General features: G+C 37.3%; 1 protein-coding gene across 1 annotated transcript in view; it reads right to left on the reverse strand.

Annotated features, from left to right (window-relative positions):
- Window positions 1–22,920, reverse strand: part of LOC144451815 (teneurin-3-like) — a 34,481-nt gene extending 11,561 nt beyond the window's left edge. The window contains exons 1-28 of the mRNA XM_078142718.1: window positions 22,851–22,920; window positions 22,340–22,495; window positions 21,671–21,898; window positions 20,871–21,072; window positions 19,937–20,070; window positions 17,240–17,341; window positions 16,711–16,815; window positions 16,021–16,116; window positions 15,611–15,706; window positions 13,861–13,965; window positions 12,881–12,973; window positions 12,129–12,221; window positions 11,748–11,852; window positions 11,544–11,585; window positions 10,773–10,974; window positions 9,823–9,942; window positions 9,272–9,416; window positions 8,487–8,633; window positions 8,252–8,367; window positions 7,748–7,857; window positions 7,161–7,307; window positions 6,141–6,892; window positions 5,478–5,630; window positions 4,476–4,593; window positions 3,652–3,876; window positions 3,130–3,233; window positions 2,089–2,237; window positions 872–1,086 (exon numbers count right to left, since the gene is read on the reverse strand). Coding sequence (XP_077998844.1) covers window positions 872–1,086; window positions 2,089–2,237; window positions 3,130–3,233; window positions 3,652–3,876; window positions 4,476–4,593; window positions 5,478–5,630; window positions 6,141–6,892; window positions 7,161–7,307; window positions 7,748–7,857; window positions 8,252–8,367; window positions 8,487–8,633; window positions 9,272–9,416; window positions 9,823–9,942; window positions 10,773–10,974; window positions 11,544–11,585; window positions 11,748–11,852; window positions 12,129–12,221; window positions 12,881–12,973; window positions 13,861–13,965; window positions 15,611–15,706; window positions 16,021–16,116; window positions 16,711–16,815; window positions 17,240–17,341; window positions 19,937–20,070; window positions 20,871–21,072; window positions 21,671–21,898; window positions 22,340–22,495; window positions 22,851–22,920 — 4,330 coding nt within the window. The remainder of the gene's footprint in view (window positions 1–871; window positions 1,087–2,088; window positions 2,238–3,129; window positions 3,234–3,651; window positions 3,877–4,475; window positions 4,594–5,477; window positions 5,631–6,140; window positions 6,893–7,160; window positions 7,308–7,747; window positions 7,858–8,251; window positions 8,368–8,486; window positions 8,634–9,271; window positions 9,417–9,822; window positions 9,943–10,772; window positions 10,975–11,543; window positions 11,586–11,747; window positions 11,853–12,128; window positions 12,222–12,880; window positions 12,974–13,860; window positions 13,966–15,610; window positions 15,707–16,020; window positions 16,117–16,710; window positions 16,816–17,239; window positions 17,342–19,936; window positions 20,071–20,870; window positions 21,073–21,670; window positions 21,899–22,339; window positions 22,496–22,850) is intronic.
- Between the last annotated feature and the right edge of the window lie 4,699 nt (window positions 22,921–27,619).

Consider the following 27,619-nt stretch of genomic DNA (forward strand, 5'->3'; position numbering starts at 1 on the left):
AACTTGCATGACTTTATCTCTTTGTACAGTTATAATAGAACAACTATGGTCAGTGACCCCAACATCTGGTAGGGTAAAGATTTTTAAAACAAATTTTGGGTCAGATTCAAGAAATACAGGATGGATATGCAGTTGGTCTACAAGAAGCATATAACTGACAGGTGCAGCCTTAGACTACTATAGGACTATAGTGTATAGTAGTCTGAGGTGCAGCCAACGAGTCAATATTCTGAATGATTCATAAAACCAAACAATCACAGTTAATGAACTATGTTGACACAGTTTTTAGCTATATTGATGAGGAAAGTTAATAAAAGTTATTTGTATGTGCCTTCTACTGCAACATATTATGCCCTCCTGTTGGATCCGCATGTCTTCTGTTGAGAAATTTGTGCCCGCCTCTCTTTTGACTTCTCCCAATATCTTCATACTCCCCAATGCCTTCTCCCCATCTTAAGCCTCATCTTCTCTCCAAAAAGATATTTATATTTGCCATTAGATTAATCTCAGACCACTAAATCTTTTAGTGGTCTGAGGAGTAATCTAACACCATAAAATACCAAAGAACCACACTTGATATTTGTTTATAATACAATCAAATTAGACTCTTATAAATTTAACAGCACTCATTCAACCTTTGTTCACTTTATCGACACTTGTTCCTTCTCTCCTCACCCGCTTAGCTGATATACAAGGTTTGACCCCTGAAATACTGGCTGTTTTCCCCCCTTCTGACCAATAGAACAAAATTTCCACCCACTGAAAAATTGCGTACGAACAGCTTTTTGAGGAACAGCTTTGTCGGCCGCACCTGGACTAAGTAGATCGAGCCACCCTAACTTATCATTTACAAATTACCAAAGTACTCTACCTTTCGGCATAGTCAGTTTAGCATTTACAGCTAGGCCACCATCACCGCATCCATCTTCCCATGGTGCACAGCGCTCACCAGTACCAGCAAACAATCTTTCCTCGCCAGTCAAGGGGTCAATGCGGAAAACTTGTCGTCTTGCGTTATCTGAGAGGTAGAGGGTGCCATCACGACGGCTCACCGCTAAGTAATATTTATATTTTGGTCGAGTTTGCCTTGAAATATCAGAAATATGAATCATCATTGATAAATCATGATACAGACAAACATCAACATATTAGGTTTTTGTCTGTGTCTTTTAATTGAACAAAGGTAGAACTGATTTGACCTGCACAACTGAACTGATTCATTAGTGCTTTAAAATTAGTATACATGTATAGGCATGGTGAAATTTAATTTCAAAACTCAAGAGTAGATTTGGCTGAAATTTAATGAGGACGCATTTGGGGATGTATAGATGAAGGTGTATTCACGACATGATGATCCAATCAGTGCTATGCAAATTTGGTCTAAAATCTCAAAAACTACTTGGTGAATGGGGCTGAAATTTGTTTGGGGTGCCTCTATAGGAGTTATTCTGCAGATTTTATTCAAGCCAAATTGACACAATATGCCATAGCAACTATGACCATGCCCTTACAAACAGCCAAATGCCAGTGCATTTTGCAAAGATGACAATGTTGCTGGATGGGCCAGTAAACATTAAAAAATGTATGAAAAATGTCGCCTGTTGGTGTACATTGGCAATATAAAAACTGGAATGGGAATTATGTCAATAAACATAAAGAAAATATCCCATGTGTGCCTGGCAGCAACACCACGTCCATAGCAACAGCCAGATGATCCTCGGATGATGAAAAGATTACATGGGTAGTTAGAAGCAAGTAGATGAATATTTTTTTTAAATTACATACAGTCACCCAGCGACTAAGATACTGCACATAGCAACAGTGAATTGATGGTGCATATTGCATGGGTAACAAGTCTTAGGATGGATTAGCATGTGGATGAACATTTTTGAAGAATTATGGTATAAACTGTACTGAACAGTACTGTTGTGCAACACCATTGGCACTATTTTCTAAGCTACAGTTATTATTCTTAGGGTAGGCGACTGATGTTTCAGCTTCACATAGTAGTACATTATCACAATTTACACATTGCAAGGTACGTACTACATAGTTGATTCACACTTTGTCTTTTTAAAGTGTACTTACGATAGTTGCGTTACAGTGGTCACAGTACCATTTGGCCATATTCTTCGTATAAAATTATAGTCACCGACATACACACTACCTTCAGGTCCTGCTGCCAGGGCTATAGGAAGTCGTAGACTCGTTTCTTGACCCTGACCTTCACCGCAATCCTGATGGTATTAACATTTGAAATGAATAAATTATTAATAGTTCCTAGTATTATAAATATAATTTCAAAACTGCAGAGAATATTTGGCTGAAATTTAATTTGGGGGATGTGTAGATGAAGGTGTAGTCACGACATGATGATCCAATCAGTGTTATGCAAATTTGGTCTAAAATGTGAAGTTTCATCGAAAACTGCTCAAGCATCTCAAAAAATACTAGGTGAATGTGGCTGAAATTTGTTGGGGTGCCTCTATGGGAGTTATTCTGCAGATATTATTCAAGTCAAATTGACACAATTGGCCATATAGAATAGTTCTTCTTAGTATTATAATTATAATTTCAAAACTACAGAGCATATTTGGCTGAAATTTAATGGGGATGCATTTGGGGATGTGTTGATGAATAGTTCTTAGCATTAAACATCAGATTTAGAGTAACTGTTGTTGATATACCGGTACTCGTACATAGTCGTTCCAAATCTCTCCAACATTCCTAATGTTCGGCAGGACAGACAACTTTGTAATTACATATTAAGGCTTTTCAGTTGGTCCAGAAAGCACACAATTGTCGACTCTCATCTCGGACACTCTGCATATATATTATTTTTGCATTTAATTTTCATTTGTTTTAATTCTTACGACCTAACAAACCCAATGTCATAAGCCATAGGCCTCTTTACAGCAGCCCCGTCCTAAACCAAGAGGTCGTAAACCACAGGCCTCTCACAGCACTGTCTGAAACATATAACCGCCAAGATGCCTTTGTGTCATATTTCTTTGTGGCCAGCAGAAATATGAGCTCTGGCTTGTGAGAACGAACAAACCTTAATCTTAAAGAATGAAAAATATCGACAATGGCTGACATCAAACAAGTTATTGAAACATGATGAAATACCTGACAATCAATTGGAGCTCTTGAATTGCCTCCAGCTACAGTCTCTAACACTCTGCTTTGGTCTGTATAACTCAACACCTCCCCGGAACCCATGTGTAGAGTCCCTGAAATAATGACGAAACCATTTTTAATATATAAATTCTTGAAACATGGTTCCTTACAACTCTATGAACAATTAACAACGGTTCAACAGATGTACAATGATTACGATTATGTGTGTAGCTGTCCACATAACATAAAGTTACTGTACAATAAATTTAATGAAATTGATCTTTGGGTCCACACCAAAAAATCAGCCCCCCCCCCACCCACCCACCCACCACACACACACACACACACACACACACACACACACACACAATCAAGGCTTCAACTTGTTACTGTACATGTCCTACTTATGGATAAAATCACCCTCTAAGTAACATTATACCATCTATTTATTAAATTTTGTATTTTAAACAATTTCAGTGAATATATTGTTGGTTGTTTGAATAGTTACAACTAGTGTAACTTTAATATTACCTGAAGTAGCATCATAATTATGGTGTATGTTTAGTGACCATCCTCCAAGACCACTACCAGCAAACTCTCTGACGACATCAACGTCCCGTTCTTCCCAGTACACGACACTTCTATCACCACGTGCGACCTGAGCTCTTGTATCAGCCTGACTAAAACGGTTGAAACTTTGACGAAACTGTGACCGTACAGGGTAGTAGACCATTTCATATTTGTATCCAATTTTCACTGTGACGTAAAGCAGCAAATTTAGGAGAAAATTAGAAAAATACAACACATGTGATCTGTCACTGTATGGTCTGATTCATACCACATTTATCGAATAACAGTATTATGTATTAAACCTCACCAATGTTCTCCTAGAAAGGAACATTTAGTATTTGATTTGTTATCATATATTGCACATTGAGGGTATTGCAATTGTGTCCATGAAATTTCTACTTTTCCCTTGAGAATGATTAGACCAATTTCATAATTTCCAATCTGCATATGTTATGAAAAAAAGGACGGAATTTACAGAAATCAGAAAAAATAGTAGACAATGAGTACAAAAAAAAATTGCATGAATCTTTGACGAGTTTCACATCTGAGCAGGCAGAAGTTGAATTGAAAATATTGATTTTTTCTTGGTAATGGTAAATCTCTGACACCATTATCATTGTATATTAACTTTTATAGATATGTGAACATACATACATGTACATATAAATATAATTTGATCCTGTCTATATTTTCTAGGGAAAGCATCTGTAACTAAGGAATGTCCACGTTATTCAAGATTTCTAGCTTTAATACAGGTTTTCCTATCTAATCATATACATTGTTACCTTTAGCCTTGGCACCACCCTGGATAGTTCTACCATAGCCATCTTTACCATCCCATGACACGGATTCCGTCAGATACAATTTAGGGTCTACTTCACGAGTAAATGTTTGACCAGCCACCTGTAATGTATTACACAACAAGTAAGCATATATCAGTGACATCAGACTTTTATGTACAGTACACCTATATCAGTGACATCAGACTTTTATGTACAGTATGCCTATATCAGTGACATCAGACTTTTATGTACAGTACACCTATATCAGTGACATCAGACTTTTATGTACAGTACACCTATATCAGTGACATCAGACTTTTATGTACAGTACACCTAAATCAGTGACATCAGACTTTTATGCACAGTACACCTATATCAGTGACATCAGACTTTTATGTACAGTACGCCTATAGCAGTGACATCAGACTTTTATGCACAGTACACCTATATCAGTGACATCAAACTTTTATGTACAGTACGCCTATATCAGTGACATCAGACTTTTATGTACAGTACGCCTACATCAGTGACATCAGACTTTTATGTACAGTACGCCTATATCAGTGACATCAGACTTTTATGTACAGTATGCCTATATCAGTGACATCAGACTTTTATGTACAGTACGCCTATATCAGTGACATCAGACTTTTATGTACAGTATGCCTATATCAGTGACATCAGGCTTTTATGTACAGTACACCTATATCAGTGACATCAGACTTTTATGTACAGTACACGTATATCAGTGACACCAGACTTTTATGTACAGCAGTGACAGTTGTGTAACTTATACCCTTGAATTGTTGGTCTTATCCATGAACTTTGAACTTTGACCCTCAAAGCTACTTCAATCTACTGTTCTCACCAGGAATTATCGGTTTCATAGTTTAAATATTTTCACAGATTGTGTTATGGTTTTCTTTCACTTTCTGGTGGAATAAGGACTAACATTCACTAAAGTTCAATAAATATCAATAAATATGGAAACTTTTCTATTCGTACCGTCACTTCCATGTTAACCCTCTTCATAATATCAGGTACATTATTCCCTGTAAGTGGTACACTGATGACAGACTTGTAGCCTGCTTGTCTTTTGTGACTGTACACAAGCTGTAGAGATGTTCCTGGAATAGATACAGACATCCTACCGGGATTCTGTAGGTGGAGAAAATAGTTTGAGGATGAGTTCACTGGAGTTTGAAATTATCTAAGGACAGATCCTGATTGGATATACATAAATATTTTTCAGTCAACGTGTCGTAGACATTTGGAACAGTTTATCAGAAAGGGTTATCGCTACTTCATCAGTTAATCAGTTTAAAGCGTGTATTGATAACCACCTCAGAACAGTAAGGGGTCTTTAAAAGCCTGACAGTGACTTCCTACCACATGTAAATTCAGGATAAATTCACTTAGAGTGTAAGATACATCATGTCATTCTACCCTCACCTGTGGGAGGGGTTGACCGATGTGTGAGGGTGCCCATCACAGCATACCTTACAAACTAACAAAATGCTAAATTACATGCAAGTTAAAGAAGACGCAATGTAGTAGTGAGGCAGAAACTGTGATCCTAACAAATAACTAACTATAACAATAATCCTCATCGGAATAACAAAATCACACCTGTCCATTATTTTTTTTAAACGCATTATTACTCCTCACCTTACTGAGTTCTGGTATGGTCATACTGCCCCCTGGTGACCAAATACTATCATCACGCTTATTTCTAATACGTCCATCATTTCCAGGTTCAGTATCGTTAACTGGAACACCTCCCAAACTTGGTCCAAAATTTCCAGGATTTACAGTCACTGGTATACCAGGAAATTGTCCTAGCCAGGAACCTGGCGATACACTGATTGGATTTCCAGGAAGTGGGACACCTGGTGAAGGAGGCTGACCAGGAGAGGGCGGGACGCCAGGAACTGGTGGGACGTTTGGTACTTGGGGAACATCCGGGATTCTTGGTATATTTGGGGGTGGTTCAGATGGAGGTGGCCCATCGCCATCACCGTCTCCATCGCCATCACCGTCTCCATCACCATCACCATCACCGTCACCATCACCGTCTCCATCGCCATCACCATCTCCATCGCCATCACCATCACCATCTCCATCACCATCACCGTCGCCATCGCCATCACCATCACCACCACCTGGACCACCTCCGGGACCTCCTCCACATGGCGGTGGTGATGGAGGCGGCTCTGCTGGCGGCGTTGAAGACCCGTCTTCACAATCCTCTTTTGGTGGTGGTTTTTGTGGATCACACTCAGATGGCGTACAACCACAGTCTGGTGGACCATACGGCCAATTACAATCCCAGGGTGTGAAGTGTGGTATTGGTACTCTCCACAAAGTCTGACCAGGTGAATACATTGCAGCCAGTTTCTCCAATTCTAGTTCATTAAAACCTAATACAATAGAGAAGTACAAATTATCAATGTCTGACCAGAACTTTCAAATCAAAATACTCTGTTTGATGCCTTCTTTTATTAGGAACTGGTACTTAATTGCACTAATGACAGACTAACTGACCCCATGATCATGGCAATAGGACAGATTTCTCATTAAATTTTTGTTTGCACGGAATCCATGAGTATCTCACCTTTGTGGAAAAATCACCATGGAAATTTACTCAAAATACATGTTAAAATTGAAATGAAAAAAGACAACACCTACCGAGTTGACCCAGTTCTTCTTCAGTAGCCACTACACTGTCTCCTGTCACATCAACACTAGCCCTATTGGGGTCACTAGATGGCAATACTTCAATAACGAGCCCATTATTTGAGGCAACCCATTCTCCAAGTGTTCGGTTATAAAAACCTATTAATAAAACACAGTATTTTGATATTCATGGCATATTATTCCTTTGTTAACATGAAGGATTCACCATACAAGAAAAGCTAAAATCCTGCAAACGAATCCTTGAACCATCGATTTGCCATTTCAGGATAAAAAACAAACTCCTTGCTGTCTTCAAAGTGGAATCATCTCCCTGAAGCTTTTGTACACAAAACATTGCCAAATGCACTCAGTGACAATTTCCATTATGACTGCCAAATATATCATGGACACATTAATGAACGCCAGCCATTAGAAGAATAAGGTGTTCTAGTTATAATCCTAACTGCTTTGGAACAACTGACAGTTGGGATGACCAAAGCAAACATTGTCATTTCAAAACTCTTATAACATTTATCCTAAACGTTTACCAACACCAAAAGATTGAACGTATCATCAGTTTTGTATAATGTTGTTTATACCTGTAGGTACTGCTGATCCTACGGGGAACCCAAGGTAATTTTCAACGTAGTAATAGACAGTTTGGTTAAAAAACACATCAGTTGAACCATTAACACTAGCTTCATCCATGCTATGGGTAAAGAAAGAAAGAAGGCAATAATGTAAATTAATTTGTAAAATTGCTCAAAATATGGATGATTCAAGCTGAATTGAAAATACAACCCTTAAAATACTGGTTCAGTTTTGCAAACAAATACATATAGATTAAAGAATTTCAAAATAAACACATTATATACATACATCATGATATGCTATAATTGGATGAAAGCAAGTAATGTATTGATCGATCGATGCTTTATATATATGTGTTACACTAATGTATGCACACACAAACACAAACACAAACACAAACACAGACAGACACACAGGTACACAACAGACGGTATACAGCACCAGCCGACCATATACCTATAGGACTACTACAAGCTATAAAGACAGCTAGCCTTAGCTATACTTTCACTTACCTTAACTCCATGGCGTATGTATAACCAGTAAAAGGTGGTAGTTGGGCAGGCATAGCCTCTTCACCGCTATCTCCTACAGTGTATTCTGTCACTCTAATGTGAGGCTGGACAACAGTCTAATGACAAATGAATATTTTTTCATCAGACGTTCGTGAGGAGTATATGAACTATTTACACTGAATTAGTAATTAATAAACAAACATAACATGAAGATAGAAAGACAGAGTACACTTACTTCATTATCAGTACCGTTATTAGATACAATAGTTGCCTCAGTGCCTGGATGAAACATAATCACACCCTTCCGTTTGCCGGCTGCATCTTCAACTTCGCTGCCCTCAGCGACCTGAACTTCATTTGATTCAAGGTCAATCACGGTAACCTAGCAATGAATACAGTTCAAACCTTAGTTTCACTTTTTGCATTTGTTGAATTACAGAAAAGACTTTTTGTACTTTGTTATCCCATCATTTGCACTAAGGGAATAAAAGCATTAGAACTGATTTTAAATCCATGGTTACCGGATCAATGAGGATTATCGACCAAGACAGCCTGAAAAACTCATTGCTAAAACTTTATACTGCTTACGTGTAACAACCAGTGTAAGTCACATTATGAATGGTTTAATAATCAAAGATTATCATGAAGTATTAAGACAATATACTCCAACAAAAAATAAAAGTAGAATATTTCCATTAAATTTCAAAGACCAGTCCTCTTGGTGATTACTTTGGATATTATGCCTATTCATGTAAATTTTCCGAGAGTTACTTTTACAGTTCTTAGTATGGCACCCCTAATTATAATCATTTGGGGTTTTTTCAAAAGAGGCGAGTGTCACCACTACCCTGCATTACTGACATAATATCTCACTATCAAGATAATTTCTATATTCTTGTACACCATCAAATTAGTCTATTATGAAATCATTCACATTTAAACTGAACTGTTTCAGATAGAATTACAAATCTTGACAATATTCTCCAGAAAATCAATGCTATATTAAATATATCATATTACCTTTTGATCAACGGGTAGTAAAATAACATTGCCGACTGCAATATATTGGTTAACAGAACTCTGTACACTTCGTTGTGCACCGATGAAGTTTTTACGGTTGAAATTAACTGTGAGTACGCCACCACCATTTATTGCCATTTCATATCTGAAAAAATCAAAGCATTTGGTTAGATTTTCTACAGATGATAAAAACACATTCCTTGTGTCTTTGCGTCCAGTCTATATGTGTCTTGGTCTGTTAGCTATGCCATGTCGGGGCACCCTCACACATTGGTCAGAGCAGGCAAGGGAGAGTGGAGTGACATGACTTAGTATATAAGTGTCTTAGTGAGAAATGAATACAATTTTCTGTCCATGGGTCATCAAATCTGAGTAGGAAATGACAAAGAAATTACATCAAAATGTTGAGACATGACAAAGTGTAATTTACAGGCTAAACTTTATTAATAATAACAAGTAAATTTGTAAATCACTTGTGATGTCTCATCATTAGTGTGCCATTTAAAGTCACAGGCCTTGTAGTTGAAACCACATATTTTTTATTAACTTACCCGCCATCTTGTCGAGTTATTGTGCTACCATACTGAGGAAAGCCTTGTACAGATACAGTAACACCTTGTAAAGGACTTGAATCACGACTTGTTACAACTCCACGCAACACACTGACCAGTCTAAGGAATAAACACAAAGTTCAAAATTCAAACATGTTTAGTTTGTATAATTAAAGGTCGAGTCCAGTACCACCCTGGTGTCAATAGCCCACCCTCACTGGCGAGGCTACTGCCATCCGCAGTGGCACATAGTTGTTACAACTAACGAGGAACAGATAGTGCCACCACCCGCAGAGATAAAATAATTGATATTGGACTATCCCTAAATGATCACCTTATGATTTAATCACTCGTGTTTCGACAATAATATTAACTGAATAATCACCTAAAACACACAAAGACGAATAAACTGAATGTAATCTAGTATTTAAATGAATAATTTCATGGTTTCCATATTATTTTATCTTCATGCCACATAATTACTTTATAGTATTGTTTTTAGAAACAATCATTGGTTTGATCATGATCGTACTGAAAATATATTTTAGTGGTGATATCTTGTGTGAGTGAAAATGAGGCCATGGTAAATCCAGTGTGATGTATCTCTGCTGGATGCATGTATGGACTATTAATTTAGCTGTTGACACTTTCACAGTTATTATAAAGACTCAAAGAAATAAGCCCATGTTGATATTAAAGTTCTTGGAAAAACTCATGGTAAACTCAGACCACTAAATCTATTTAGTGGTCTGAGTGGTAAATGAGAACTAATGATTCAGAAGTACTCTCGTAAGCCAAAGCACATAATTCTGCTGACTTGGACAATGCCGTAAAAGAGACTGTAGTTTACGATGATCTATTGAAGCTAACTTTGAAAAAAAGTCTGGTTTAGTAGAATGAAACGATTCTCTTAATACTATCATTCACTAATTCTACAAACAAGTTCTTACTCGGATTCAAATACGTCAACTTCTGCATCTAGCTGTATTCCACTGTCTAAGAAGAGGAAGGACACCTGGTCATAGAAATCTTGAGTTGCACTCATGTTGGACTTAGCAAATTCAGCCGGTGAGGGCGCAAATGTACACGAAACATCATTTTCGCAAACAGTTGTGTTACAGCAGTCAGGATCATCACAGTCAATAAGTGTGTCTGCAAAGAAAAAAGTCAGATGAGTTAGATATGGATATTTATACATTCAGTTATTCGTTAGTATTATGATAGTAATGATCAACTTCTAGGCCAATTTGACGTGTCACTGATGCACATAATTTCTAGTGACACCAAAATTTGATGTTCCCCTATATCTTACTCTGTGGTGACTCACAAGAAATGCCAGTTTTTCTCATTTTGACTCTCAACAACAAAATTTTGATATGATCTGACATTAGAGGGCACACCGATGATCAAGTAATAACTCATTACTATGCAAAATTCCCATGAATAACTCAGTGATAATTTACATGTAAATATTTTCTACAGCGACTGTCATAAATACTAGTATACCGGTTTTGGTAAATGTTAATTCATTATGAGACTGACCTTTCACCTCTTGTAAAAAATGATAAAAACAAAGCTGCCACTGTACTTCATGCATCCTCAGCTTATGAGCTCTCAGCTTATCAGTGTATTGGTCAAAATTTTAGTATTCATACGTCCTATTGCAAAACTCAGGTATCCTGTGAGACTGTATACACAGGGGCAAATAGTATTCATCTTACCTTTATCATTGTCAATGTCATCATCACATGTGGATTCAATACCTTATATGAAAGACAAAAGAATGATAAGTGTATTAAGTAACATTATATAGTAAATCTCAGACCACTAATATATTCAGAAAGACCAGTACAACTTAATACTTGAACAACTTTACTGCATTTGTACATTATTGTGTTTAAGATATTAAAGCTGATATAACTTACCAATGGAACACGCCTCTCCTCTGAAGTGTCTTTGACAAACACATTGCCATATACTGTCTATTAATTCACAGACTCCATTACTGTTACAGTTATTTGGACAAGCACCTTGAATTGGTACAAAAAGACACAGCAAAGTCAAATCAGTGACATACATGTAGAATACATCGATACCCTTACTCATCGAGATACTGAGTTGCATTTTTGTCATTGTCTTTAGTAATACAGTCATGTGATGGTAATACTTAAAATTAAACAATTAATGTTGCTGTTTTATCATTTAAGAAATAACATACTTGACATACATACACATACACACACACACACACATACATATTTAGATTAAGCCTCTTTACCTTAACCTTTGCATAAATTCATACTTACTGATTTGACACCTTTCACCTTTCCATCCCATGTCACATTCACAGGTTCCATTTTGGCATCTACCAGTCTCACTACAGCCACCAATACACTCCCCTGAAATAAATCACATATTAAGAGAATCAATAATTTCTTCATCACTTGACTCAATATTGTCATTCTAAACATAATCCTTATTCTCTCCACGCAAAATGGAAATGGCTTGGCAAGTCTTTTCAAGTACATAACAAATGTGTGAAAACAAAATTTAATTATACTAACTACCAAATTGATATTCAAAATCCCATATTTTTTGTTCGAATGTATTAAACTTGGCTTGCCTGCAGTATAATAATGAATTGTAATTCTTATAACTAAGGTGTATTAAAATGGCCATATGAATGAGGATTGGGTATTTATTTTGGATTTTTAATTCATAAATCAATTTTATCATGGCTTCCTACTTGAAAAATTAATGTGAAACAACATAGACCAAGTCTGTGTTTGTAACTCAATACACTGCAAAAAGCTAAAAAAATGTATAAAAAGTTTGTTATCATATGTACAATAACAAACATCTTATACATTTATTAATCTTTAGCATTACAAACAAGGACTTGGCATATACTGTTTTACATTGATTTTTCAAGTAGGAAGCCATGATAAAACTGTTTAAAATTTGTTTTATATCTAAAATAAATACCCAATCCTCTCATCCATATAACCCCTTTAAAGTGCTAGGCGTTCAAGTTAAACACAATAAATGTGTATCTTACGGTCTCGACACAGCATCCCTGTCCATCCAGGATAACATTCACAAGTTCCATTACGACAGATTCCAAGACCTGAACACGACTCCTCACATAGTACTGATGAAATAAAAACAAAGATAATATTATCAGAATTGTTACAGTAACATATACAATAATGTATCCTGAAAGATATCAGTTTGTTTTATTACATATTTACTCATTCTAAATTTTGAATAATATTGTAGTTCTTTCTATGTAAGTTAAACTGTGTGGTATTAGCCATATTAATGTAGTATAAACTGTTCAATTTCCTACACAAACAGTTTTAGAAAGCTGATAAAGTCTTTATGAAAGCCTTTCATGAAAGCTTTATAAGATGCAGCTTTCTAAAACAGTTTGTGTTGAACATTGAAAAGTTTATACGATATTAATGTTGTAGTTCTTATTAACACTTTGTCTGTTTAAAATGATTTTTTTTTCATTTGAAACATTGACTCTGCTAGAACAGGTACTTTTATTTAATTCTTCAAGTAGCCACACACTTTGCCTTAGAGTCAGCATACTAGGCTTTTATACTGCACTGTGTGTTTTTTCCGAGCAACGTTCATATTTGTTATTCATGTATAGATTTATTCTGTTTCTCTCTCTGTAAATCCCTGTTCTGTCTAGTTTTGTGCATTGTCAAGCATAGTCCTGTAAACTGAATATATAAATCTAACAACCATACATACATACATACATACATACATACATACATACATACATACATACATACATACAGCTACTATGTTTTGGCTGACTTTATATTACTGTACATTGTATTTAGTTTTAGATATGAAATATGTTGTTACTCTGCAAGATATGACATGACATGCCATCCTCTCAGAAACTACTTCATAGAAATAGAACCCTGGTTAGCACTCAACGACACTACATATCATACAGTGAAAATCAAATTCTAAGTCTAATTCTATGTCAAATGAAAACAAAGGTTAGTTTCTTACACTCTGAGCAATCCGGTTCTTTCCAGTTTCCATGACATGTGCATACTCCAGTGACGTTGTTGCAGCTTCCATGACCAGAACAATCTTGTGGACAGGGTCTATAAGCTGAAACATGACATGATTCGTATTATATATAGCATGGACATCTACATTTCATTTCAGAACAAATATGACTGTTTCTTAACGACACATCGATATTTATTTTGGATTTTATTATTCATAAAACAACTTTACTATGTTTTCCTACTTGAAAAGAGAAAGTGAAACAAACATATACCAAGTCCTTGTTTGTGACTCAACAAATTGCCAAAAATTAAAAATATGTGTAAAAAGTTTGGTATTGTACGTACAATAACAAAGATTTTACACATTTATTAATCTTTTGCAATTTATTGAGTTATAAACAAGGACTTTGTCAATGTTGTTTCACATTAATTTTTCAAGTAGGAAGCAATGGTAAAATTGTTTTATGAATAAAAAATCCAAAATAAAGATCGATGTGTCATCCATATGAGACTCAGGAGCTTTAATTCTGAAATCGTCATTGCAATTGATAGGTTGATTAATACAACCCATGAATGCTAACAATGAAATCTGTGTGTTTTGCCGATTGATTTTATACACACATATCCTTATCTATTACTTACCTAGGCTGTAGTACAGACCTGTCCCTGCCAACCTTGATAACATCGACACACACCTTCTACGCAATGACTGTTTCCATTACTTACCTGTAGTACAGATCTGTCCCTGCCAACCTTGATAACATCGACACACACCTTCTACGCAATGACTGTTTCCATTACTTACCTGTAGTACAGACCTGTCCCTGCCAACCTTGATAACATCGACACACACCTTCTACGCAATGACTGTTTCCATTACTTACCTGTAGTACAGATCTGTCCCTGCCAACCTTGATAACATCGACACACACCTTCTACGCAATGACTATTTCCATTACTTACCTGTAGTACAGACCTGTCCCTGCCAACCTTGATAACATCGACACACACCTTCTACGCAATGACTATTTCCATTACTTACCTGTAGTACAGACCTGTCCCTGCCAATCTTGTTAACATTGACACACCTTCTACGCAATGACCGCTTCCATTACTTACCTGTAGTACAGACCTGTCCCTGCCAACCATAACATCGACACACACCTTCTACACAATGACAATTTTCATTACTTACCAGTAGTACAGACCTGTCCCTGCCAACCTTGATAACATCGACACACACCTTCTACACAATGACAATTTTCATTACTTACCTGTAGTACAGACCTGTTCCTGCCAACCTTGATAACATCGACACACACCTTCTACACAATGACAATTTTCATTACTTACCTGTAGTACAGACCTGTCCCTGCCAACCTTGATAACATCGACACACACCTTCTACACAATGACAATTTTCATTACTTACCTGTAGTACAGACCTGTCCCTGCCAACCATAACATCGACACACACCTTCTAGGCAATGACTGTTTCCATTACTTACCTGTAGTACAGACCTGTCCCTGCCAACCTTGATAACATTGACACACACCTTCTACGCAATGACCGCTTCCATTACTTACCTGTAGTACAGACCTGTCCCTGCCAACCTTGATAACATCGACACACACCTTCTACACAATGACAATTTTCATTACTTACCTGTAGTACAGACCTGTCCCTGCCAACCTTGATAACATCGACACACACCTTCTACACAATGACAATTTTCATTACTTACCTGTAGTACAGACCTGTCCCTGCCAACCTTGATAACATCGACACACACCTTCTACGCAATGACCGTTTCCATTACAGTTTGAGGGTATACAGTCAGCTAAGAAAAAAACAAACCAAAAAGACAATGAGATATCGACAAAGAAAGAAGCACTAACATTTGGAGTTTAATGAAAAAAGTAAATACAACAAAAACAAAATAAAGTGACCATAAAAACATTGTAAATGAGATTTTGATTGTGAGCTGTCCAGGACATTCAATCCAGAACAGAATGAAAATGTAAGTTGAACGGAAAAATCCCTGTAACTGAATATTTTGAAGGTTTAAATAATATGAAAATAATATAATTTTTGACTTTGACAAATGATGCCTAAGTTGAATGAGAAGAATTTGAATGATTTGTTTACACATACCTTTATCACATGTTACACCTGTCCATCCTAAGTGGCATTGACACGTAGCATCAATACAGTCACCATTATTATTACAGTCACTCGGTATGCAATCAGCTGTAGGAATCAACATTTGAAATATTTAAATAATTAGGAATCTGGAGAACTTACAATATATAAGTTGTTTAATGCAGTTAACTCTTTTCAACTCTCACTCAATTCAATTCGTAACAATACAATGACTTAACCTTAATGTAATATTTGTAGTTTGTAATAACTAAAAGTCTAATATCTGATAAAGTCACTCACATGCAGATTGCACCACTGTAGGAAATAAAGGGATTTTTGTGAACTTTGGGTTCTGGAGAGTCATTTCATGATTTTTTACATCTCATTAATTTCGCACCAGGAAACACCAAATTGAAACATGTTTCACATTCATTGTTCTGTGGCTGTCTTATAAGTGATCCAGTGTTGCATCATGGGAGTCAGCAAACATGTATATGTGTTACAGCTAGGACAATGAATGTGAAGCAAGTTTCAATTTGGCATTTCTTAGCCGTCACACAAAGTTTATGTAGTGACTCTCCAGAATCCAAAGTTTATGAAAATGTCATTTCCTGGATTGGGGTTCCAATTTAAAAAGACAAGACAATGTGATATCATACACTTTCTCTCAACTATTAGTTAGGGTTACGATTTCGTACTTACCCTGTTGGCATTTGTCTCCTGTCCAACCATCGTAACAATTACATACACCATCCTTGAAGTATCCATGTCCACTACAGTCTTCAGGTGAACAGGGTATAGGATCAACTACAGAGACATTATATACATGCATGTATTATTTTTTAGTTTGTACAGTTTCCCTTCAAACCATTAAAAAACGTAATTAGTTATAAGCTTACAGCAAACTTGGCAAATACTTTGGGTTACAAATATTAATGTGTGTACTGTAGTGTACTATATGCATATGCCACTCAACTCTTATTTTTCTTCAACACTTTACCCTGCAGTATTGTTCATTACTCAGATCACACTCATACAATCTCGCTCTGTCTCTCTCTCTGTCTCTCTGTCTCTCTCTCTGTCTCTCTGTCTCTCTGTCTCTCTCTCTCTCTCTCTCTCTCTCTCTCTCTCTCTCTGAGCGCATACTCACACATGTGAATTTGCAATTTTTTTTGTACAAGCAAAATATGTGTTTAAACAAGAGTGCACTATAGCTAGTTGACTGTTTTACCTTGTGAGCAATCTAAACCACTCCATCCCTCTATACAATTGCATATTCCATCATTACAGCTTCCTCGTCCTAGGCAATCAGCTGGACAAGGCTGGGGACTTGCTGTTAGTGAAAATAATCAAGAAACAAATAAAACTCCACTCACCAACAGGTACATTTGTACTACACAAAAATTATCCAGGGCAAACAAAACACGACAATTTATTCCTTTTTTGGACACTGTATATGTCAACTATCATAACAATCTTGATATTTGATTTTTTATGGTAAGGGACCGGACAGAATTTACGGCAGGGGGGGGGCCTGGGGAGAAATTATCTCTGACTTGTTTTTTTTCCTGGCCCCCCCATCCACTGTGACCAAAATTTCACAGCCCCCCCTTTCAAAAGTATAAAAATTTCATGGCCCCCCCCCCCCCAAAAAAAAAGGAAAAAAAAGAAAAAAAGTGCACAATATCCTGCCCCCTACAATAACTAAAAAGAGTACAAATTTTTTTGTTACTGTAGCACAACTGTAATATTTCTTTTGGTACTACTATTATGTTACTATTTCAGCCCAAACAACTTAGTAGTTGTAGAGGAAGTTTTTTAGAAAACAAAACAAAATAAAACATTTTGACCATACATGTAATCATACACATGTGGTATAATCTTGTTTATTTCCCAACTAGACACCATAAGTAGTCATCACTTAATACCTAGGCATTTGATGTGGTGGTTTTAACTGTCATTCACTGATACATACACAGAAACACAGACACAGAGTAAACACACATTCACATGCGTGATTTGTGAAAAACTGTAGTGGGGACATTTGTGGGGAGTATCTAAGGACATCACATCACCTACATAGTGTATTCAAATATCTATTTATACTCATAACACAATAACTATCTAATGTCAGACATTTGTGATGTCATGAAGTGCTAGCAAACTAAGGATTTTATGCACACTGAGGTCTAACAAATATAGCTTTCACTTTCCTACACCAAATGCATTACCAATAAACATGTAAATGTAAGACATTTGTGACTTCATGAAAGTGCAAAGAAATTCAGAATGTTGTGGAATACTTAGATGTAATCAATATGCTTTCAGTTCCAAAACCATACATATTTAAACCTATAGTGTCAGGCATTTGTGACTTCATGATGGAGACAGCAAATTCAGAATTGTATTCAATACACTGTACAGTGATCAGATGAGTATATACGGCCAGAAGGCAACTACCAAAGTTAGTGCAAAGTCACTGATGAAAAAACACTTAACACCACGCAGACATCTAAATGCTTTACAATATTTAGTACAGATAGATGCATGTGATGATTCTGAGGAGGGAAATAGTTTAATTTCACTGGTTTTAGATAGAAAGAAAGACAAGTCTTGCCTCACATCTTCAGACTCTAGTGAGTCTGAGAGTGAAACTCAAGAATAGTGTCAAGGAAAGAAATAATATATATATATAATTGACTGGATGTAGATAAAACCACATAAAAGTGCTCAATACGGGTAGTAGAGCGAATTATATACAGGTTTTGAAAATTTGAACCAAATTATATGCTATAGACCCTACAGAACTGTTTCGTGAGCTGCGTAGTCCTCACTCATCAGAGGTAGAATCAATCTGATTAAAATCCGATGTAGATGTCGGCTAATCGTGCATTGTCTAAGTAGAGGAGGCGATCAGGCTAAAAACGTAAACATCTACTACGAAGGTCAATTCAAGCTAAATAACGATGGTAAGATAGCAATGCACGATTAGCCGACATCTACATCGGATTTTAATCAGATTGGGGTAGAATGGAATAATTTTATGTTATTCCATTCTACCCCTGATGAGTGAGGACTACGCACCTCACGAAACAGTTCTGTAGGGTCTATAGCATATAATTTGGTTCAAATTTTCAAAACCTGTATATATATATATATATATATATATATATATATATATATATATATATATATATATATATATATATATATATATATATATATATATCAAGTGCTATCTCATGCAATGCTAAATTTTCTAACATATTAATTTTTTTCAATGACAAAATATTTCGCGGCCCCCCCTTTCAAACCATGAGAATTTTCATGGCCCCCCCTTCAAGCCTCCCGTTTTTTTCATGGCCCCCCCAATTTCTCCCCAGGCCCCCCCTCTGCCGTAAATTCTGTCCGGTCCCTAAGGAAATCTTAAAATTGTTCTCGAAAAAGTGAAAATTCGATGTTACAAACTCTAGCATCCTAAAGTTTATATAATCTCCGAAAAATGGTATTTTGAAAGAATCATTTTGATTGAGTGTGTGTGGAATCTTGACAAGTGTCCAGTCGAACTCGTAGGAATGCTCGGGTCAACTGGCGTTTGTTAGAAAGACGAGGGTGTGTATCGTACAGTTATATATAGCAATAACTCATATTCTGCACTGTTGAAGTCAGGATGAACCAGAATAAAGGCAAATCGTACACCACTACATTTGTGTTCGCATAGAATAACTATTATCACCCTGTCCACATGAAATAAAATATACGCCATCTGATTCAATAATGAATGTATATAAACTTTGTAATTGTCATCAACGCTGAGACACGTGATGTATAGGCGATGCACGTACGTCACAGAATTGACAGTTACCTATGATGTAGATACAAAAACATATTTAATTTGAATTCTCTACAAAATTTTCGTAACACTTACGATTTTGTTCAAAAACCACATTCGATGTGAATTCTTCGCTGGCGCCGTTGAAAACTCCAAACAGCCAGTTTCCGGGGGATACTTTTTCGAACGTGATATCGGTTTTGATGTCATCAGCGGCGCGTTTTCTGGACCTTTAGATTAGATGAATACAGATGTCCAGGTGTTAAAGTGTTAAATTTTGCCCATTATAAGCCATGTTTGGAGCCATAATGTTGACCTTTTTTCGGTTTGTCGTCTGGTCATGAGGGGTGGTGCATGGTGTTGTGTTGGGCTCCCGGGTTCAGTGGGCTAATATGATCGTGCACCAGCTCGCGCGTCATCGATAAAACGATAGGCTGGATATGGATGGGATATCGATCGGAGCGGGCGCGCTACTGCTAACCGTACCGTGCCAATCTACATACCGATACACTGTACTATTAGGCCCACTTGATACGCCTGGGTAATGCTCTCTCCAAATTCGTGTATCTATTCTGGGTAGCCATTCTGTTATCGGTGTAGATCAGTAGATGGTTGACTGCTCTTGTCATGACCCCCACGATACATCGTTTTGTATGTGACATACACATTATATCGAGCGCCATCAACGACGACAAATCCTTCAATAATCTATTGAAATGATATTAGATTGCACAACAGACAAACTCGGTGGTTGTTATTGTCGCCTGAAATATAGTTATGACATCATTTTGTGAATTGTAAAATTATTCATATTTTGTAAATCTATATTCTATCCAATGCAGGAAGCGAGGCCAACGATTCAAAATACTCAATTGAATACAAGACCGTGTGACATCTTAATAGAAAATCGATTGATTAGCGCCCTCGCATCGTCCAGTAGGCTGTTGGGACTGTACGTCAATAAAAAACATACATACACCAGTATCTATGATTAGATGTTTTTCATCACAGTAAAACTATAAAAATGTACCTTTGGGTTACGACTCTCTTCATGACGTCATATTCTACATGAGTTGGCTTCTCGTCCTTACGACCGTACACTACTACCGCTACGTCATCATCAAGTGTTTCAAATGAAAACTTCAAATCCGATGTTTCAGCTAAATTCATGGAGAAATAGTCAAACTCCCCTGGCGGCACGGACAGTGGAAGAGGATCGGTTGGAGAAACATCTGAAGGGAATGTACGTATGTGTCATATTACAAATGTTATACTTGTCTATGCGCCAGACTCTTTATAAATCGTTGATTCTCTCTTTGAGTGTTTGCATATTCTCTTTCTCTGATTCTCCACCTGTCTGTCTGTCTGTCTGTCTGTCTGTCTGTCTGTCTGTCTGTCTGTCTGTCTGTCTGTCTGCATGTCTGTCTGTCTGTATGTATGTATGTATGTATGTATGTATGTATGTATGTATGTATGTATGTATGTATGTATGTCTGTCTGTGTGTCTGTCTATCTGTCTTTTGTCTGTGTCTGTCTGTCTGTATGTATGTATGTATGTATGTATGTATGTATGTATGTATGTATGTATGTATGTATGTACGTACGTGCGTACGATGTATTTTGTCTGTCTGTACGATGTGTCTGTCTGTCTGTCTGTCTGTCTGTCTGTCTGTCTGTCTGTACGTACGATGTGTCTTTTATCTGTTTGTCGGTCTTTTGTCTGTACGATGTCTGTCTGTCTTGTCTGTACGATGTCTGTCTGTCTGTCTGTCTGTCTGTCTGTCTGTCTGTCTGTCTGTCTCTACTACTTTAATTGATGTTTACTCTTACCACTAAGTATATTGTCTATAGTGAAATAATTATACAACTTATTACCCGGAATAGTCTCCTGTGTCGAAACAGACGTCGTGGATGTAGATGGAGATCTGGACTGCTCTATAGTAACGGCAAACGTTGATGTTGGTTCGGTCGACGTCAATGTCTTCTCCATCACGGTACTAATCTGCGTAGTGAAAGGTGGCACTTCTTTAGGTGCTTCCCTGGAGTCCAGATAAAGAACTGTTCATCAAAGAGCAAAGAAGTCGAAATGATTATTCGGCTAGCCCAACTGTCCCATGTAAAATATAAATTAATTGCTAGCTGTCTTGAAGAAAGCTATCGAGGAATGTTATCGTACAAATTTGTAGCACATCTATAAAAATAGTACGTGTATAAAGTGCTTTTTTATATAAAAGTTCAGATTACAACTTCACTGTTGCCACAACACCACAATCACCATCACCGTCACCACTACCACTACCACTACCACTACCATCATCACCATCATCATCATCATCATCATCATCATCATCATCATCATCATCATCATCATCATCATCATCATCATCATCATCATCATCATCATCACCACCACCACCACCACCACCACCACCACCACCACCACCACCACCACCACCACCACCACCACCATCACGCTATACGACACCCCACCATACTTACCAATGACAACAACTAGCGCAGCTAGAAGTATCAACAAAACAAGGCAGAGAACGACAAAGAATATCAATACTGCACGTGGAATCGCTCGTTTTTTGACGTCTGGGGGCGCTGTATCGTATTTTCGCTGGAGAGTAGATGATCGTGAGCCACCTCCTTCTGAATCCCAAAAGATACGAACAATTTGTTTGTCTTTTTATTTTTAACAAGTTTCTAAAGGCTAAATCTATATTGAAGACACGAAAAGAATAACCCACATAAAATAATGTAACTTTGAAATACTTGATTATCAAATGCAGAAATTATTGACACAATCTGAATTTGAGATGAGGTAAACAGACATTACAACTACTGCTTCACTAATTTCACCTAGTTTTGGTGTTTTGTCAGTGGGATACAAAAAGTGCGCAAATAAGAAATGAATTGTACATTTATTTTCCTAGAATTACACTTTTCCGCTGACTCACAGTAAGATGTCAATAAACTCTTAACTTTACGATTGTTTTGAGTTTACCTTGCGGTGCTGAAAGATCTTTCATATGGATTCCTTCGACTTCGGCTTCGCTAATTTCTGCGTCGGCCATCTTTGAAAGGCGTTACTAAAACCACACCTGCTCAAAAAAACACAAAGGACGGTACAGAGGTCATGACACTTTCTCATGAATAACTGTTCAAATGATAAAAGATTACTAAGAAATACGGTGTAAAATTAATTGACAGAAGGTCCTGAATCATATTGGCAACGTGCCAGACTTCCTCATTGAGTCAGTCATTCGATGTCATTCTCGAACATCGTTCTGTAAGCTACAGTATTATGCAAACTGTATAACTTACACTCCGAAAATTGAAAGGCGTTCAACTTGTTCCCCAAATTATTACACATTGTGTATGTTAGAGATTTATACACTACTAAACACATTATACACCAGTATGACTCATCTGATGACTATGTTTGCTCACATACAAGGAGGAAATTTCTCATTGTCTCTGGTTGCCATCTCGCAAGAAATGATGCGAAACACTTTCATTTCGGCATACCTGTAGGGTCAAAATGGGTCCAAAACAAAGTGTCTCGGTGTGGAGCTTTTTCTTTTAAAACGAAAATGTGTATCATCATCGGAAACTACAATCAATTTTACAGGTGACACAATTTCTGACTTTAAAATGTGGCAAATTGTGATGTACGTACGTTGTTAATTTGTTAGGCCTCTACTTGTCACCTGATTTGCTGATGACTAATTAAACACAGTAATTTATTGGGATAATAAGTTTGTTATGATTCTATGTTCGGTGTTTTGCAGACTCTGTGGTAAAAAAACTTAATTCTGTTTGCAAAATCTGCAAGCACATGCGTTGCATGTAGTACGCATGCGTAGTATACAGCAGGTACCTAGGTGTAACTTACAGAGAGTCATTGATTACAGAGGTCTTTGTAAGTACATGTAGTGCAGTAATTCATCCTGGCACACCTGTTAATGGTTTGGTTTCAGACAGCCGATTGAAGTTGCGATATAACCGTCGATAATACAAAGACTAACTGTAATGTTGTAATTCTAAACCACACACCTTCACTTAAAATGTCTAACATACCGTGGCTCAGCAACGTACGTGTTGAAATTCTTACACTCTTTCATTTACAAAGTGGAATGTGGCAAATTGCCATTTTTTCCTTCGTTTTAGTCGATTTTTTCATTTATTTGAAACTTGTCAAGGTGGACGGTTGATAGAAATTCGTTTACCTACCCCTGTTTATGTACAAGACACAGACAAATAATTAACAGAAATACACATAGACAGACGGGTATATAGACAGGCAGACAGACACAGACGGAAGGACGGATGGAGAGAGAGAGAGAGAGAGAGAGAGAGAGAGAGAGAGAGAGAGAGAGAGCGAGAGAGAGAGAGAGAGAGAGAGAGGCAGACAGGCAGGCAGACAGACAGACAGACAGACAGACAGACAGACAGACAGACAGGCAGACAGACAGACAGACAGACAGACAGACAGACAGACAGACAGACAGACAGACAGACAGACAGACAGACTAAATAACGGAGGGACAAATGGCATCATGATTTCGCTGTGCACTATTTGATAAATGACAGTTTGATAAATTAATTTCTGATAAATCCCAAATGTGACAAGATAGCATTCTCGCAAACCAGAGTTATTATTTCTACCACTACATTTCTCCCAGAGGGAGGCTCGTTAAGAACGTTGCCGTAAAACAGGCCGTGGTTTGCGACGATGCAAGATAGTGGTCAAATTTAATTTAACATGTAGTCACAGCCTGACCATGACCGTCTGCACGAGTAATTATTGTTCAATGAGTGATCGATCCATTATAGTTTCGTATTCATGGTCACAATATAGATCGATCACACTTATCGACATTTTTTCACAATTTAATATTTCTTTTCAGTTATTGTAAAATGGCAAAACAAGTGCCTAACGATATCGTGTGTATGTGATTAAATTTTACTGTGTGAACCAGACGTTCAGTACAATATATGTAAACGTTAGATTGAAATAAGATTTCATGACGAATAACATCATATTTGGTGAAGGGCATTAGTGAGTCACTCCAAACTGTAAATAATGCACGGCCACGAAGGATGCGTCACAACATATTGGGATTAGTGGGACTCGAAGCAGTATTGTCGGGTCAATGACCTGCCGACCTTATACATATTTGGAGTGATAAATACACCGAGAGGACAGGCTTCATCACTTGTGTTTTACAACATGGCTTTCATGTTTACCATGTACCATGTTTACATATACAATATACTTTGTTTTCCGTCATTGAAATGTATTTATTTGTATTTGTACACTTTATACAAAATGACAGATAACGACCGTTCCATACTCTCATGTTACATGGTAGCACAGTCCATACTAGTATAACGGTAAAGCCAGCATAGAACAGTTTGATAAAGCCTGGCGACCTTACTCTGGATGCCAACGTGGTTTCTAAAGTGAGTGGGGTGTAAATCGTAACCATGTTTACGATGGTTCGATACCATTTTGGCATCCAGACTATAGTTATATCCGTGTACCTTTGAGAAAGTGACATTATAGTTACAATTAATACACAATGTGATTATTAACCTTTGTTAATTAACAGCCTGAAACCTTGTCGATTTCAAGACATGTCACGTGATCGAGTCCATGGAGACTATTATAAGTACTAAACTCGAAAAAAAACGTAATACCAACTTCCCTTCGCTAAATAAGCACCCTGTAACAGTTATTCGGAGTCCGTAGAGAGCGGAAAAATACCGTGTCCTCAATACTACAAGACAAGGTCGTCAGGAATTGTGCCTTTGTCAAGACTTCACCCTTTTTCCATGACGACTATAGATATCCACAAACCCACAGACGACCGACTGCTCACTAACCCGAAAACATCCAATAAGAGAGCCTTCAGTAATTAAAGGGGCGGGGGATATCGAGTCCAGTAAAAAGTGACAAATCCCCCAATTCCCCAGGCCCCCTCCCCTTGTAATTACTGAAGGCTCCCTAATAACACAGTGACTCCACAGAAGGCGAACAATTAATGCCGTGTCATGAATATACATAATGTACTCACACACAATGTAGCACTCACCAGTGAAATCGAGTCTATGATAGAATCACAACTGGATGGGGAGATGGCCAGGAGTTAAAACCACAGAAAAGTCCTAAATCGTCCTGACTTTTATTTGCTTTATTTATATTTCATTGTCATTGTCATTGATAGTATTGGAAGTGTATATGCATTGGTGACATAAACTACGAAGTACGAACTCTGTAACCTATGTAATGATATAGTTGTCATATTTGATTTCTTTTTTAAAACATCTGGGGGTAAGTTTCATACACATATGCGTCATAGTACTATTCGATACCTTACGAGACAATTGATGGTGAGAGAAACTACTATATGGCCTCGTATACTATATACAGGTTACGTACTATGCTACAAATCTGGGATAAGCCAGAGGATATATACGTCCATTGACAATGTACAAAATCCTATGTATGTACATTATATAATCGAACTCAGCGTACATACGCTGCATGAACGTCAAAGTAACCAGTAGTACGAATTAATCATACATGTATGTCATTATGGTACGGTATAAACAGCAATGCTAGACAAGGAACGGTGACTGAACATACGAGTACATGTACTTACATATGCGACAGATGTGCAAATGGTACTCGCTGTGCTTAGTGCCTCTCTGGTATACACGGAACTTGAGAGTTGAAGACTCTTGTCACAAATACATGTATCACTTCGGTAGTACACCTCCGATCCAACGCTGATTTTACACAGTTGTGAGAAATGGTAGTGTCAACATGTACAATCCTTGCGTTGAATATGTCTGGTCAGATAAACTTTCCAGATAAGGTGATAAATATGAACTGTTGACAGTCCTTGGGTGAGGTCAGTTGATAGGACCACTTAGATTTACTAGTAAGCCACCCTAATTTGTAATTCGCCGAAATACTCAAGGTTCCGATATCAGCTGCAAGACGTGTGGCTCACTCGGATGACACTTTTCCGGTAAAGTTAAGCAGTCTAATGCTGCTGGGAATGAGGCGAGGTAATTTGTGTCCAGTCTACTAGATCTGTTTTCTTGATGGTTGAGAACACTTGTTGTTTTAAAAGTAGTACTGAGAATTTGCGACCTTAACACCTAACATCCTATGGAAGGGCCACCAACATCGATTGCCTAGAATACACGCCAGTCATTTGGCCCACAGTAGATAATTCAACTATAGATTCTTCAAGATCTCAGACTTCAAGGTAAGTTATCGTGGTATCCTTACCCCCTGGGGTCTTTACATACAAAGGTGCGATGTGTATATCATAGTACATGCGATCACTTGAAAAGGTTACATATAACAGTAGCACACGTTGATCTCACACCTCATCAAATCAAGACGAAACGTCTAGTCTCCGTACATTTCTGCATACTACTTCAAACATATTGTAAGAGTCCAGATTACGGAAGTAAACTTCATAAAGTGACCTGTAACCTTCATAGAACGGATTATATGAACACAGCAAAGTGATGTTCGCTTCGTAAAATACTCAGCCAACCAACAAATATAGACTCACTAATATCATACCCTCTCCGCTGTCTATGGCATAACAAAGCAGACGTCTATTATACATATTCATTGAACGTAAGTAAACACGTTACGTGAAATGATATAACTGAGTGCCTTTGTAATAGTGTAATGGGAGCCATATCATAGCGTAGAAATAACATATACATACAGATGTACATTTT

This window comes from Glandiceps talaboti, chromosome 21 (genome assembly GCF_964340395.1).
Source record: "Glandiceps talaboti chromosome 21, keGlaTala1.1, whole genome shotgun sequence".
Taxonomy (NCBI): domain Eukaryota; kingdom Metazoa; phylum Hemichordata; class Enteropneusta; family Spengelidae; genus Glandiceps; species Glandiceps talaboti.